This window comes from Rhinolophus hipposideros (genome assembly GCF_964194185.1).
Source record: "Rhinolophus hipposideros genome assembly, chromosome: 23".
Lineage (NCBI taxonomy): Eukaryota > Metazoa > Chordata > Mammalia > Chiroptera > Rhinolophidae > Rhinolophus > Rhinolophus hipposideros.
Window position 1 is genome coordinate 16,694,514 of NC_138069.1, and position 15,829 is coordinate 16,710,342.

Sequence of the window (15,829 nt, forward strand, 5' to 3'; positions counted from 1 at the left end):
CTTCTCCCTTCACACATAGGTAGCTAGCAAGAATTAAAAATATTCCCAGAAAGGCAAAAGGTACAAAAAATACCAACTTGGTTTATTGGATAAAAACAGTGGTAAAATGGACATAAAGCCAAAAGTTAGAACAGCATATTTGCACATCCTCCCCCAACTCAAAACCGTACTTTCCATCATCTGGGGTTAAGGTGTTAGGGAGCCAGAGGCCCCTAAAATCCCTCACTCTTCACCTCACTCTGCACTGGAAGCAAGGCCTGCAGTGGGAGAACCCAGCAGAGAAAGAAGTCAGAGGTAACCTCAGTCCTGATTACCCCTTCATCTCTAAAAGTATCTGGGTTGGAGGGAAGCAGGAAGGAATAAGAGGGCCAGAGGGGCTGGGACTGGCATCTAGGGCTCACTGCCCAAGATGTCCAAGAGACAGCTGTCTTTGTCCCCATCCAATCCCAAATAGGTACCATTGTCAGGCCACAAAGGGAGAAGAAAGGGGATAGTTGGTTTAAGAACCAGATGTGGTCTCCCAGCATTGGTAAAACGTCTGAAGGTGACCAGTCCAGGTCTGGGAGACCCACACCTTTTCCCTCCCACCCAACGGAGAGGTAAAAAGAAATTCCTTGGGACACAGCAAGCCCAGCTGCTCTTAAATCTCCACATCACTTTCCTTGTCGTTGTCATGGTCTCCATCATAGAACTCATTGGGTGCCTCTGGCCTGCAAAGCAAGGGGAAAGAGGTGAGCATCCCATTCTCCAAGTTCCAATCTTCTTCCACATAGGCACCCTCTCTGGAGCGACCTCTCAGGCCCCCTTTTTCAGGGAACCACTTGTCTCCTTCTGCTGGTAGAGACTGATCACTAGTCATTCATCCATTCATGTCGTCAGTAAACACTTACTGAGAGACGACTCTGTGGCAGACCCTGTCACAGCCTCAGCAATACAGCAGAGTAAGTCAGACAGGAGTTCTGCTAGTCCTCAAACACTTAACAATTGAGACCAACAATAACTAATAAAGTAAATAAATAAATACGGAATTTCAGATGATGAAAAGTACTATGAATACAATGAAATAAAGGGAGATGTGACTGAAAGTGATGAGAGGAAATGGGTAAAATTTCAGACAGGATTATTAGGGAAAGCTATTTCTAAGAAGGTAGACCTGAAGCCTGAGAAGGAGCTGGCCAGGCAAAGATCTCAGGAAGACCCTTCCGAGCTGCCAAAACACCAACTACAGAAGTTATAAGGTGGAAGGAGACTTTCTGTATTCCAGGAGGCCAGCAGGGCAGGGCATAGTGTGCATGGAGGACCGTTGTTAGAAATGAGACCAAGGATGTAGGTGAGGGCCAGCATGCAGGGCCTTTTAAAGCTAGGGTCAGAAATCTGGATTTTCTTCTCAGTGTAATGGAAAGGAGAGTTTTAAGCAGAGGAGTGGCATGATATTATAAACTTGTAGTGAGGGAAGGGCTGTGAAAGCAACACAGCACCCAGTTAGTATTCAATATTGGTTTCTTTCTTTTTAGAAAACTGTTCTCTGGGAGGCTATGAATAACTGAATTATCTGGCCCACAGCTGATAATTGAGAAAGAAGGGAAAAAGTCGCCAAAGAGAATCTGGGGGACTAAGTCAGGAAAAGCCCTATTTGCCTGCTAAGTTACCTCTAAGTGCACAAGGGTTCAAGGTGTGGAGTCACAGTTTCAAGTTTGAATGTCAGCCCTAATATTTAACTAGCTGTGGAGCCTTCAGAAAGTTATTCAACCTCTCTGAGCCTTAGAATCCTCCTCTGGTGATTTAAGGATAACAGCCACCTCTTAGGATTGTCTGATGGCAACATAACGACATGATGATATGTGTTTTTATATAAAGCACTTAGTATTGAGTCTGGTGCTTAGCAAACCCACAAAAAGTGGTAACTTTTACTGTTACTACTCTGCAAATGATAGGAGAGCTGGAGACACAGGCATCAAAGAACAAAAACTCAGTGGGTGGTCCGACAGTGAGGTAGGGCTTAGGACAGGAAGAGGCCTGGCTGCTGCGAGAGGATGATACAATGCAGAGACCAAGCCCAGATATCAGCCTGAAACTATAGATGAAAAAGCCAAACTTTGCCAAAAGGAAAATCAATTTCCAGAAGTCAAGACTCAGAGACTTGTAGAAGTTGAGAAGGAGATGATGGGTCAAAAAGGAATCCCTGAGGCCTGAGGGACAGGTACTTCCTTCACCAGGAGTGGGAATCAGGGTTATTCGTGGAGGAGGAGGGTTGGAGTGGTCCTAATGCCTGAGCAGTAAAGCCCAAGTCCAGAGATCTGGAAGCCTGGACTCCAGAGAAGCAGATTCTGGAAGGGACTAAGAAGCCCGATGACTGCAGCAGAGCCAGCTCAAACCTCTCCCACTGCCTGGGAGCAGGACCAGGTGTCCTCCAACTGTCCAGCGGTGGTTATCCCTGTCACATAAGGAAATCTGTTCTCCATTAAGTGCATCTGTTCCTGCACTTCTGGGTTCTATTGTCTTTTTCCTTCATTTCTCAGAAAAGCCTATTTTGGGATTTAAAAAAAGTTCTATCCTAGTCTTTTTTTCTTAATTAATTGCATCTGTAAATATTTTAGTATGTATCTCAGAAAGATAAAGACTTAAAAAAAAAAAACCACAATATAATTATCAAAGTTGAAAAAATTAACAGAGGAAAGAAGTCAAAAGGCCTTAGAGCATAGTATTTGGGGAGTGACCTGTCCAGCTAAGAACCTGGAAGAAGTAGGATGCTGGAAAGAATATTAATCGTTACAGACTTTTTGGAAGGCAATTTGGCAGCAAATATGAAAATTTTAGTGCACATAACCTTTGACCTAGCAGCAATTATTCTAGGAATCTAATCCACTCAAACAAGCATGTAAAGACGTATATATAAGGGAGTTCATTGCCACATTCTTTGTAATAATAAAAAAATGGGAAATAGTGTAAATGTCCATCAGTGGTACTTGGTTAAATGATGCTACTACATCCACATAATGGAATGTTATAAAGCTGATAAAAATAATACAGCAGATTTATATATACTGACATGGGAGCACGCATTGCTTTGTAAAAAAAAAAAAAACAAAGAAGAAGAACCAGTTGTAAGTTGTAGAGCAACCCAAAACAAAACAAAACCAAAAAACTATAAACTCTGAGAATGAGTGTGTATGTGTGTTTGTGTTTATCTGTGCACGTAGAACAGTATACTTGTAATCTATAAAAAAAAAGTCTATCTAAAAAGATACAAATCAAACGAACAGTGGTTACTTTGTGGAATGCATCTAGGATCCTGTGAACTTAGCATACTTTGGTGCTGCTTCAAATTTTTACCATAAAAATATATTACTTATGTGATTAAAAACAGGGCAAAAAAGGAGTGTGAAATGGCAGTAGACCAAAGAGTAGGCATACTAGAGGCGGTAAAGCAGGGACAAACAAGCTAATGCCTCAGTTCACTGTTCTGCCCTTCGCCTCCCCGACAAGCCTGCTGGGATCCCGCTCCCCGGAGCCTGCCCCGAACCTGCTGTAGTTCTCCTCAGGACCCCTCTCCTCCGCATCTGCCTCATCGGTCCTGTCATAGGTCAGGAGGTCTGCAGGTACATCATGAATCTGGACGCTAGGCGCATGGTTCAGCATCTTGAGGTTTTCAAAGATTGTCTGGCGGATCTGGTCCAGGTACTGGTTGGAGACAAGGAACAGACAGTGAGAAGCTCCCAGTGATCCCAGGGCATCCACCCAACTAGCTGCCTTTTGCCCCTACTGTCCTAGCTTTAGTCCCATTTCAGATTCTAGTTTGAGTCTCCCAGCTGAAAACTGTCCCTCCTCCCACCCCCAATTGCCTCTTCTTTAACCTGGGTTGCCTTCTAGCTGATTACAGTGATAGTGATGGCTGAGAACGTTCTTCTCTTCTCTGGTTTCTCCAATTTCCCACAACCCAGACCTCTCCTGGGCTCCCCCACCCTGTGCCCAGCTCCTCCGAGCTGCTGACCTGGCGTGAATTCTGATTCTCGATGCGGGTGCTGACGTCTGGATGGAGTGTGAAGTCTGGGGCAAAGTACTCGAAGTATTCTTAGAGGGGAAAAGATTAAGAGAAGAGAGTATGGCTCAGAGAGACAGGCAGGGCCCAGGACTTCCCAATCTCCTTCCTTTCCAAAACCCCTACGTAATAGCTGCCCAATCTTTTCAGTGCTCTGAGCCCAGGGGTTTAGTCTGCAGAGTTCTGAGAGCATCAAATTTCCCATATGCCTTCAAACTAGGCCATTCTGGAGTCTTGTGAGAATGGCCTTCCTGGTGTGGGGGTATCACGGGGTGGTCCTTACCACTATAGGGAAGCTCCTCACTAATGGCCTCTTCTACCAGCAGCGATGTCTCATATGTCCTGAAACCAACCAGCAGAGGGGGGGCAGGCTGAGCAAGTGGGCTGAAGGGCCCACTCGGCCATCTCTTGGGGAGCAACTAGCTCACACTGGGCAAGAGGGAGGAGGGCAATCAGGGAGTGTGCTTACCAGCAGCGGGCAACATTTCGAACAGTATAGCCACCACCACCTAGCACCAGTAGAGGGATATTGAAGCTCTTGACATATTCGACGCATTCCCTGTTAAAATAAACCAGAGGAATGGGTAGAGGAAGTTATCAATTTCCTCTGTCCATTAGAGGAAATTGGGTAGAGGAAATTATATTATATATTATCAAAAGTCAAAATATACACCTCTAGATATTGTCTGTAAAGCGGCACAAAGGAACTAGAAAGTTCTATGTCTTGATCTAGCAGTGAAATTCACTGAGCTATATCCTTGAGATATGTGCACTTTACTATATATGTTGTATCTCAATAAAAATACTTTTAAAAAGTGCACTCACACCTCTGTCCTGCTCTATACCCACCTTGACATCCCACCTGCTAATCAACTATTCTCATCAATGCACCAGCAAGTCCTTTCAGTTCTAGCTGCCAAAATGTAACTCAAATCACCTACTTCTCTCCATCACCACTTCTGCCACGTCCTCCACCTTAGTCCAGGCACCATATCTCCTGCCTAAACAACACCAATGGCTCCCTAGCGGCTCTTCCCATTTCCAGTCCTGTCCCCCCCAACCCCCACCCCAAACCTTTTTCCATTCAGGAGTCAGAGCAGTCACTTGAAAACACGAGTTGGATCACGGCACTTCCCTGCTCACTATAGTCCAATGATTTCCCATCAGATCTGAAGTATAATCCAGACTCCTTACCAGGGTCCAAAGGCTCTGCTTAGCCTCACCACTGCCAACTTCTCAGACTCCATCTCAAACCACCGCCAGCTTGTTCCCTGTGGCCCTGCCTCATTGGTTTTACTTCACCTCCTCTGCTACGCCAGCTCTTCTGTGCCTCAGAGCCTGTGTGGGCCTTTCCCACCACGGACAGACTTCCCTCTGCTCTTCTGATGGTTCACTCCTTCCAGACTCCAGGTCTCAACCCAATTTCAACTCCTCAAAAAATCCTCCAAATCATACTATCTAAAGTAGGTTCCCCACTGTCATCCTGTCTAAGCTTTCTATCATTTCCCTTCATAGGATTTAGAATCATCTACTTGTTTTGTTTGCTTATTCATGTTTTGTCTGTTTCCTACTCTAAACTATAAAGTCCATGAGCGTTTCCCCATTGCATCCCCATCTCCCAGTACAATGTCTGGGAAATAATAGGTGCTTAATAAAAACCTACTGTGAATGAAAGACCAGCTGGGGAACCCTGTTTAAGGTGACGTTTCTGGTGCAAGTACAATTTGTAACTACTTTTGATTCCCAAGAAGAGATGAGGCCCATTCTCCAACTACCCCCACTCTAGGCATTGAGGTCCAAGGCCACTGAAAACCTGGCAGAGTGGAAGGAGGGCAAGTCTCACCCGTGTCCTCGAATGCTGAGGTTGAAGCAGCCCAATCGATCACAACCCAGAGAGTCAGCTCCACACTGCAAAACGCAAAAGCCCAGGCAGCTGTGATGAGATGACCGATCAAAATGTTCCAGATGCCCTTCACTTCCCTTCCCCCACCAAGCTGGAGGCTTTCATCTTCCCTGCTCTCATCCCCCAAGCCCAGGCACTGGCAGTGTTACCTGGAGAACAATGCACGTGGGTTGGTAGAAATCCACCACCTGATTGATAACCGGCTGGAAAAGGTGCTTGTAACCTGGGAGAGGGCCAAAGATGGGCACCTGGCACCCCAAGGAGATGGGGAGACAGGAAACAAAAGAAAAAAGGGGGGTGAGAGAGCGTAGAGCCCAGAAAAGGGGCAAGCCAAAGAATCAAACTATTGGTTCTGAACTTCTGGAGGGGTCCCCAGGCCCTTCTGAGTGACTGATGAAAGCAAATCTTTTCCCGTAAAAATGCACATACACATATGTGTTGCATATAATGTCTGGGGTGCTCATGGTCCCTCTGAAGGCCATTCCTCCTTAAGGACACCTGGTCCAACAGTAGACAATACCAGGCAGAAGAGGTTAATTGAAGGAGAAAAAGAGGCCGAGTAAACAGGGAGAAGACGTCAGTACTTACTCTGGTCGTCAATGCCGTCCCGCAGGGGCACGTTGAGACAGTAGTAGCGGCCACTCTCTGCTCCAACCTCATACATGTCACCTACAGGGAGGTGGGAGGTGGGGGTGGCAGCCATGCACGAGCACCCACAACCTGGCTGCTTCGACCCCAACCCACACCGAGGACCTCTCATTCTATCTACGTGCTTCCACCACTCCCCAGAGCCACTAAGTCTCCTGCAGCGTGTATTCACTCAGCAAACTGTCTGAGGGGCCACCATGAGCCAAGCTGCGTACAAGGCACTAGGGAGACAGCAGGAAAGAGAATTAAGGAAATGAATGAAATCCCACCAAGCTCATTTTCTTGGGGGGTGAGCACGATGAGGAGGAAGACAGTAAACGAAACAAAATACCACAATAAACACAAACAGCAGTGAGAGCTCTATGAGAAACAAACAGTGATGTGAGAGAGTGATGGGGAAGGAGGTGATTACTGCAACTGACAGGTCGGGAGAGGCTTCTCTGAGGGGCCACCTGAAGGCTGCGAAGGAGGCGGTTGTGGCGGAGCTGAGGCGTGCAAAGGGGACGGGCATTCCTATCCCCACACCTGTGCCGGGGAAGAAGTAGTTTCCGTATTTGTGGAAGGACACTGTCATGACCCGGTCAGTGAGGTAGAAGGCTTCCTGAACCCCGTCGCCATGGTGGATGTCAATGTCGATGTAGAGCACCCGGGGGTGGTACCTGGGATGAGGGCAAAGCTGGGTCTGAGGCAGAGGCGAACCCCAGGAAGAAAGCCCCCCCCCACTCCTCCCAAACGCAAGGTCTGGGATTATGAATAGTCTGCGTCAGTCCCAGTCTCCTGAACCCTAACACCACCAGTTCCCTAGGGGCAACCCTGGGGCTCCAGCCTGGAGGCAGGGACAGGAAGCGATGTGCAGGGAAGGCTGCAATGCGAGCAGGCAGCAGGGCATCTGCAGCAGAGCACAGGCAGAGGCAGCCTGAGCAAAGCAGAAAGAACCTGCGAGAAGCTAGTACGGGGGTGGAGGTCCGGGGCAGGGCCAGGGCAGTCTGAGACCGCCTTGGTTAAGAGTCTCATAAGTCCCTCCATCTCCTCCCAGGCTACTTACTTGAGCAGCTCCAGGATGCCAATTACAATGTCATTGACATAGCAGAAGCCAGAGGCCTATGGTGAGACAGTGGTCTTATATAAAGAAAGGAACAATTCCTCTACCCAGCTGCCCCCTACTGTTGTCTTGAACACCAACCCCAGGCAGCCATTGTCTCCCCCGTCACCTCCTCACTCACCTCAAACTTCTTGGCATGGTGCAGACCACCAGCCCAGTTAATGGCAATGTCACAGATCTGAAAGAGAAACACCCCCTCACTCTTCCTCCTGCCCACCGCCAAAACTAGGAGTTCAGGGTCAGGGTCAAGGCCTTGAGTTCAGGGATCCACAGAACGGGGGAAGGGGACTCAGGGCCATGATCACCTTATTGTTCAGCTGGGTGGCTCCCTGCAGAGATGCGCCTGTGTAGCGGGAGCAGAACTCAAAGAGCCCGGGAAACACTGGGCTGCAGGAAAGAGGAGTAAGTTGGAGCCCTTTTACGTCTGCTGGGCCTTCCTATACCTCGCCTCCCCCCCTAACCCCTCCAATCTTCATCCTTCAATAACCCTCTCTCCCCTTCCTACACACCCAAGTTATTTGCAAATTTATTCAACAAATATTTTGGACTAAACCATGTACTAAGCCCTGTGCAAGGCACTGATGGGAAGTAAAGAAGCATTTAACTCTGGTCAGGAAGTTTGTACCCTAGCTGGGAAAAGAACCAGCAGCTTCAAGGTACTTGAGCATACACACAAAAAGGACATAACGTTGAAAGAGAATGTGAGCTCTATTTTTCTTAAAAGATTCTATGTGTTACCACATTTTAATATAACGTGTAATAATATTCTTTATAGTTATATTTTAAAGAAATATAGTATATTTTAAAGAAAGTTATATTCCTATAGTATACATGCAATAGTAATAATGATGAGACAATCCACAGAAAGCCTTTAACACAGTGCATGGAACCTAGTAAGCATTTAATAAATGTTAGCTATCATTTATTACCATCGTCATTCTTTAGAAAAAAGAGAGGCTTGAAGCCAGACATAAAAGGTTACATACTGTAATGGCTCCACTTAGATACACCACTCTGGAAAAGGCAAAATATAGGGACAGACCTCAGATCAGTGTTTGCCTGGCACTAAGGTGGAGAGAAGGGATTCACCAGAAAGGGCATGAGGGACCTTTGTGGGATCCCTGACCTTTCTGTCAAAACTCTCAGAACTATGCATCTAAAAGGGTGAATTTTACTGAATGCAAATTATACCTTCATAAACCTGACTTTTAGAAAAGGAAAGATATATATTTTTTTAAATCCCTAGTTTTAGGTCTCCAAGAAAAGAATGCAGCTGACACATTTGACCATGTGAAAAAGAGAACTAACTGTAGGGAGTTTTACAGCTTCTCAAAACGTTTGGGAAGAATTGATGATCAACACCTAGAAAACTAAGCAAATGAAAGAACAATGCAATTACCAGCTCCAGGAAAAACAACAAGTTACACAAGGAGAAAGATCAAACCATAGTAGTATTGCTCAATAGTAAATGAATTTTTCAAAGTTAAAATAATGGAAACATAGAATACTTATTTAATAAAAAGTGTTACATAACTATATTGTCAAGCTGGGAGGGGAAAGGAGGCCAGAGTGATGGTATAAGAAGACTAAATGCTCATCTCCCATACTAAAGAGTTTAATAGACAGTGTCTAAAATTGCTAAATGAAGAAACGGCGACATCAGCATGTTATAAGAGGCAGTATAGTACGTTAGCACGATTAAGAGCCTAGATTCTGTACTTTGGGGAACTTATTCAATAGTGTTTGGGGATTTTGTTGGGTGTCCGATGGACATGTGTCCCGTTTGGGAGAGCACCTCAGGGATGCTGTGGATGCCTGGTCATGGCATTGTACACCAGAGACTGGACATTAATGAATGCCAACTATAATTTTATGTGTATAATGTGATGGCTCGGTGTGAGGTCGGGGTGGTGGTGGATGGGGGGAGGGGGATTCACGGTGTGAGGGATGTAAAAATAAAATTAAATTAAAAAAAACTATAATAAAAAAAAAAGTTAAAAAAAAAAAAAAGAACCTAGATTCTGGAGCCAGACTAACTAGGTTCAAACTTTGACTCTTTAATACCTACTAACGATCGTGAGGTTGGGCAAGCTGTTTAACCTTTCTGTGCCTAAGTGTCCTCATCTGTAAAAAGGAAGTACTAACAGATCCTGCTTCATAGGGGTTGTTGAGATAAAATGAGCTAATGGCTGTAAAGCATTTAGAATAGCATCTGACAAATAGCAGACAGTACCTAAGTATATTACAGACGATTAGTAACTGTAGTAAATTAGTATTATTCTTTTGAATTCCAAAGATGAATACCAGAATAAACAGCTAAAGGAGCTGAAAGTGGCTGCCACTGGGAAGAGGGATCGGTGGGTGGAAGGGGCAGGCCTGGGACTGCTTTTTTTTTTCCCCACTAAAATCCTTGTAGTATTATACAATTTGGCTTTTTATATTAGATTACTTAGGAAACAGTCAGAACTTAATTAAAAGGGGGAAAAAAAGGAAAATCCCTGATTCTCATCTAGAGACAGATAATCACAACCGTAGCTTCAGTTTGACAGTCTGACCGATGCAGCGCAAAGGGCCCAAAGGCTCGGAGGTAGTATTCCGTAAGTGCAAAAAGAGCATCCACAGGACCCCAGCTGCGGCCTCGGGGCTGACTGCATGCATAGACCTATGAAGTGAACTCAGAAACAGCAGCAGCAACAATAACAAAAAACCCAAGAAACCTCTCCAAACAGCATGTGACTGGACACCAAACGAGCAGTGCGGTGAGTGCAGGACAGACTTCTGTGGCTGGCGTGGCCAAGAAAGGCTTTGTGGGGTGAAACTTCCTGGTGCTGTGAAGGCTGGGAAGGCCTTGGAGAGGACGAATGGGGGAACAAAGGGCATTCCAGGAGGCACTAACGCAGCAGGGGCGTGGGGATAAGGCTGGGAAGGTGCTCAATGCCAGCCTCAGTACTTGGCTCCTATCCTCCAGCCCAGGCTGCTTCTCTTGTTAGGATGTTTCAGGGAAACAGATGAGTGCCACGTTTAAAAACCTGGGCTCTGGATCTGAATTCTGCTACCTCCACTGACCAGTTATGTGACCCAGGCTAAGTTACCTAAATTTCCTCAAACCTCAGTTTACTTACGCCCAACATCAGAAAAAGAACTATTACATTTCAGGGTTGGTGTGAGAACTAAGTGGATAGAGCAGCAATCCTCAGCATAGCAGAGTAAGCACTCAATAAACGGTAACTGTTGTAGGAAACCATACAGGGTCAACAGCCTCTTCAAGAAATAAATTCAAAAACTGAGGGTTCCTCGGTGGGAGGGGGCTAGCGATGGGGGAGAAGGTAAAGAGATTAGAAAGTACAAATTAGTAATCACAACGTAGCCACAGGAATAGGAAATACAGTTTGGGAAATATAATCAATAATGTAAAGATTTTTTTTAGGGGGTCAGATGGGCACCTGTCTTATTAGGGAGACCACTTCATGGACTGTGTAGATATCTGACCACTGTGCTGTACACCTGAAGCTGAAGCTGAAGAATATTGTATGTCAACTATAATTTTATATATATATATATATATATATATATATATATATATATACACATATATATATATATACACATATATATATATATATATATATATATATATATATAGGCACAGGATATGGAGTACAGCATAGGGAATGGAGTCAATGGAACTGTAACAGCCATATACGATGTCAGAGGGGTAGCAGATAGGGGGAGGGTGTCATCACTTTGTGAGGGGTGCAAATGTCTATTACATTGTTTTGTACGCTTAAAACTAAAACAAAAACAAAAAGATGAACAGTAACACAAAAGAAAGAAATTCAAGGGAAAGCAGCACTATAGATCAAAAGTCTTAAGAGACATATCAACTAAATGCAATGTGTGGATCTTGTTTAGATCCTAATTTAAATAAATCAACTGCAAAAAAGAAAACAAGTATGAGACAATTGGAGAAATTTGAATACTGACTGCATATTTCACATTAAGGAAGTACTTGTAATTTTTTAAGTGATAACAATATTGTGCATTTTTAAAAGAGTGTCATTTGGAGATATATAGTAAACTATTTGCAGATAGAAGGAAACACCATCTGAGACTTGTTTTAAAATAATCTAACGTGAGGGGATACGGATGAAGTAACATTGGCCATTTGCCTGTAAGTGTTGCAGCTGCATGATGGGTACATGGGGTTCACTGTACTATTCTTTCAGAAATGTTTGAAATTATCCCTAATACAAAGTTTAAAAATACAGTGAGTAAATGGTAGCTGTTATGCTCACTGTATTTTTGTGGATGTATACTAGAATGTAAGCAAGGACCATGGCTTATCTTTGCTGTCCACGCCCTTCCCACGGGGTCTATAAAACTCTTGAGTCTTCTTGGTATGGTACAAGCTCAATGGAAACCTGACCACGTCTACTCACTCTCTTGCTTTTTAAAACACTTTGATGACTTCCCTCTACTCTCGGGGTAAAAACTCCTTTATCACAGGGCTGTGTACTTTTTAAAGGCCCTGCCTATCATGTCAGCCTCAGTTCGGTTCCCTCTTCTCTTCATATTCTGTGGTCGGCTTTTTTTCTGTTCCTCAAATGAGTCATACTCTATCCTACCACAGACTCTTAGCACACGTTGTCCGTACTACCCATGTCATTCCTCTCCTCACCCTCTCTCCTACCAACCACCTTTTACCTAATACCTCCCACTCTTCCACTCTTTCTGCAGATCTCAGTTCAATCTTCGTTACTTCCTCTAGGAAGCCTCCACTGACCAGATCACCCCCAAAGCTGGGTTAGTCTCCCTCATATACACTCTCACACGCCGTCATGTACCTCTCCTTCAGAGGACTTAGCACAACTATATTAAAATTTTGTTGTTGATCATTGCATCCCCAACACTTGGCACAGGGCCTGGCCTGGAGCAAACGACCAATAAATATTTGTTGAATAAACCAATGAGTAAATGATGACTTGCTGACAAGTAGGCCCCACTTCATAATCTTCCCACTCACTGCCCGCAAGACCTCACTCAAGTGTTGTCCTTGAAACGCCTGGCATCAAAAGTCCCCATCCTCTCACCAGTCATCGCCCACGTTGAAGGCATTAAGGCTCTTGGTGAAGCCCTGCATATTGGTAGGGCTGACTCTCTGCAGGAAATCAATGTAGTCCTCAGAATGGAAGCGGCACATATCATGCTGGGATGCCTGGTATGGCTTGAAGACCTCAGGATGGAAACACAAGATGAACCCAGGCAGGGTCAGTCACAATCATGGGGCTGATACTGAGCACACCGAACCCAGCTTTGCAGACTGTCCAAATCCACACCCAGCAGTCCCCTTACCCTCTCATCCTTGTTATTCTATGAGGCACAGATCAGTGAAGAGAGGCTCCAATTAACCAGGTGGTTTATTATAACCAAGCCCCCTAAAGACTACTGGGCTTCCCTTCTCTTTCCCACCTCTAGCCCAGCCAGTCCTATCTTCTCAGGTGAGCCCTGATCCACCTGCCCTGTTTCCTGAATCTCTTATTTCTGATTCTCTCCATACTCATCTACTCCCCTGGACTCTGATTCTGTCCTCTGTGTCCTCTGAGTTTTTAATTGTTGAGTCAAATAATATGGGATATATATGGTGTGATCAAAAAATACGGTGAATGTTTAAATTTAAAAAATATATTACAGTAAAAGACACATTGCCATTCATCCCCTTCAAAATACTCCCCCTCGCTTTGAACACACTTACCCCATCGTTCTTGCCACTTTCTGAAGCAGTTCTGGAAGTCCTCTTCCATGAGTGTCTAAGTTGCACTGTCGTGGCTACCTCAATATCCTGAATCAATTCAAAACGTTTACCTTTCATAGTCATTTTGACTTTGGGGAAGAGCCAGAAGTCGCACAGTGCCAGAACCGGTGAATAAAGTGAATGAGGACACACCGTAATGTTTTTATTTGACAGAAATTGCAGTACCAGAAGCGATATATGACATGGAGCCTTTCCATTGTAATCAACAAATACAGTGAATGCTGCTGCCAAGTGCCATCCAATGGAAAGGCAGGAAAGGCAGGGATCTTCAATACGGGAAGTGGTATGTCGAACCTTAGCAACAGTGTGTGACAAGTTTCAGCTTGTTCGGTGCAGTCAGTCAGGAGTTGGTATACGGCGATTTCTGTCAAATAAAAACATTACAGTGTGTCCTCATCCACCTTATTCACTGGACCTGGCACCATGCGACTTCTGGCTTTTTCCCAAAGTCAAAATGATTCAGGACATTGAGGCAGCCATGACAGCACAACTAAAGACATTCAGCAAAGAGGACTTCCAGAACTGCTTCAGAAAGTGGCAAGAATGATGGGATAAATGTGTTTGAAGCAAGGAGGAGTATTTTGAAGGGGATTAATGGCAATGTGTCTTTTATTGTAATAAATTTGTTTAACATTCACCGTATTGTTTGATCACACGTCGTATGACAATCTAATTAAAACCAAAAGTGCCCAGGTACTAAGCCAGAGATTTATTATCTTTTGAGAGGTTCACACACTTCTTTAGAAATTGGGCAAGAATAAAAAGCTTTTCTCTCCCCAGAAAATGCACACAGGTACATACCAGCAAACGATTTCAAGGGATTCATAGATTTACACATTAACATCACGACAGTCTTTTCTATGACCAATTCACTTGTCTGTACCTCAGCACAAGCAGTGAGCCCTCATTCATACTCTTGACTAATTCCCCTTGCAATGCATGAGGGCTGAACTTAACTGTTACAATCACAAATCACAGCTACAAATTCCAAGCTGGGGACAGACAGCCTGTGTGTAATCTGGGAAATAGAGGGTTGGGTAGTGATTACCAGTGTAGGAGTACTCTAGGTTGAAAAGAGAATACCCAAGACATCTCTTGCTCTCCTATACACTCATTCACACTCACACACACACATTTACACACAGGGCAGCAGTGCTTCCTGGAGCTCCAGCTCCTTGGAGGTGGAGAGGGGTCACAGAGGAGAAGGGGTGAAAACTGACGGCAAACCTCACACCCAGCTATAGTGATCCAGACCCTCTCCCTTCCCTAAGGCCACAGCACTGCTCACATCCTAAGATGCTAGGGAGGAAAACACCTCCAGTCTGCGAACCATCCCCAATCCACCCTAATTCTAGGCCAAGTGTTAGTCCACCTGCGGTCAAAGGGTAGCTGACCTAAGGAGAAAGAGTAACTCCCATGCACCCACCAACACTGCATGGCCGGGTGGTGCTCCTGGTTCCTTCTACCCAGCCTCTCCCCACCCCCACTCGGGGTGGGTCTCAATCGGTGCATTCAGTACAGTCTACCTATCCCTGGGGCCGCAGCTCGCCCCACCCCCAATTCCCCAGCCGAGGCGGCACGACTCACGATCATCTTCTTATAGAGACCGTAGTGCAGAACCAGACTATGTGTCAGTGCCAAGCGATGGGGTTTCATAGGGTGCCCAGCCCCTGGGGGTGGGAAAAGAGAGTTCGTCAGTTCTCATCCCTGGAGTTGTAGCCCCAGCCTCAGAACCTCTGCGTCCCGAAACCCCTCGCGTACCACCTTGTTCCCTCACCGTAGTGAAAGTTGCCCACGTCGGGGTCGTAGAAATAGGCCACGGTCTTGGCCATAGCACCCGCGGGACCAGGCCCGGCGCCTCCGCTGCACGCCCGGCCGTCTGCCCCACCCCCGGTCGTGCGTGCTGCGTAAGCACGCAGCCTGCCTCTGCGGAACCGGGAGATCCAGGCCCCGCCTCCCCAGACCACGCCCAGACCACGCCCCCTGCGGGGTCCCGCCCCTCGCCTAGATTCTGGGTTCTGGGGCTTGAGCGTCTGGGCTCCGGCAGAAGACAGGTAGCAGCGGTCCTAGGATGCCAGGGCTTTTTCCTTCCGGGGGGGATCAAATCCTCGAGAAACCGAGCCATCCTGTCCAGCTAGCTGCCCCAAACGGGGCGCAGGCCGTGGTGACCTCTCTAGGAGGCTCCGGAAAACCGGCCACGCGGGCCATCTCGGGTGCAGAAAGTCGGCTTCCCCCGGCTCGCTGTAAAGATTCCCGGCTATCCACCCGGTCCGGGCATCTGAGGGCAGGAGCCGCGATAGGCGTGCCGATAGGCCAGTGAAGAGC

General features: G+C 46.0%; 1 protein-coding gene across 3 annotated transcripts; it reads right to left on the reverse strand.

Annotated features, from left to right (window-relative positions):
• Nucleotides 1–61: 61 nt before the first annotated feature.
• Nucleotides 62–15,629, reverse strand: HDAC3 (histone deacetylase 3). 3 transcript variants are annotated; one of them, XR_013992391.1, is made up of 15 exons: nt 15,266–15,629; nt 15,092–15,174; nt 12,783–12,925; nt 7,998–8,079; nt 7,814–7,870; nt 7,636–7,691; nt 7,116–7,249; nt 6,531–6,611; nt 6,092–6,190; nt 5,883–5,947; nt 4,509–4,598; nt 4,323–4,381; nt 3,992–4,071; nt 3,524–3,681; nt 62–710 (listed from the first exon to the last, which is right to left on the reverse strand). XR_013992391.1 is itself a non-coding variant. In XM_081035670.1 (15 exons), the coding sequence occupies exons 1-15, from the start codon at nt 15,334–15,336 to the stop codon at nt 641–643; spliced, it is 1,287 nt and encodes a 428-aa protein (XP_080891796.1). In that variant the 5' UTR covers nt 15,337–15,530; the 3' UTR covers nt 62–640. The 3 variants fall into 3 exon arrangements, 2 of the variants coding, with proteins under 2 accessions (XP_080891796.1, XP_080891795.1); XM_081035670.1 differs by having other exon boundaries at nt 6,092–6,165; nt 15,282–15,530; XM_081035669.1 differs by having other exon boundaries at nt 6,092–6,165; nt 15,266–15,382.
• Nucleotides 15,630–15,829: the final 200 nt, after the last annotated feature.

Bases quoted from the DNA above. Each gene is read 5' to 3' on its own strand.
- HDAC3 (XM_081035670.1), bottom strand. From the start codon at position 15,336: ATGGCCAAGACCGTGGCCTATTTCTACGACCCCGACGTGGGCAACTTT. The intron at 6,612-7,115 runs GTGTGGGGATAG...ACCTCCCTGTAG, and splicing joins CTACTTCTTCCCCGGCACAG to GTGACATGTATGAGGTTGGA. The intron at 4,072-4,322 runs GTAAGGACCACC...TTCCCCTCTAAG, and splicing joins TGAGGAGCTTCCCTATAGTG to AATACTTCGAGTACTTTGCC.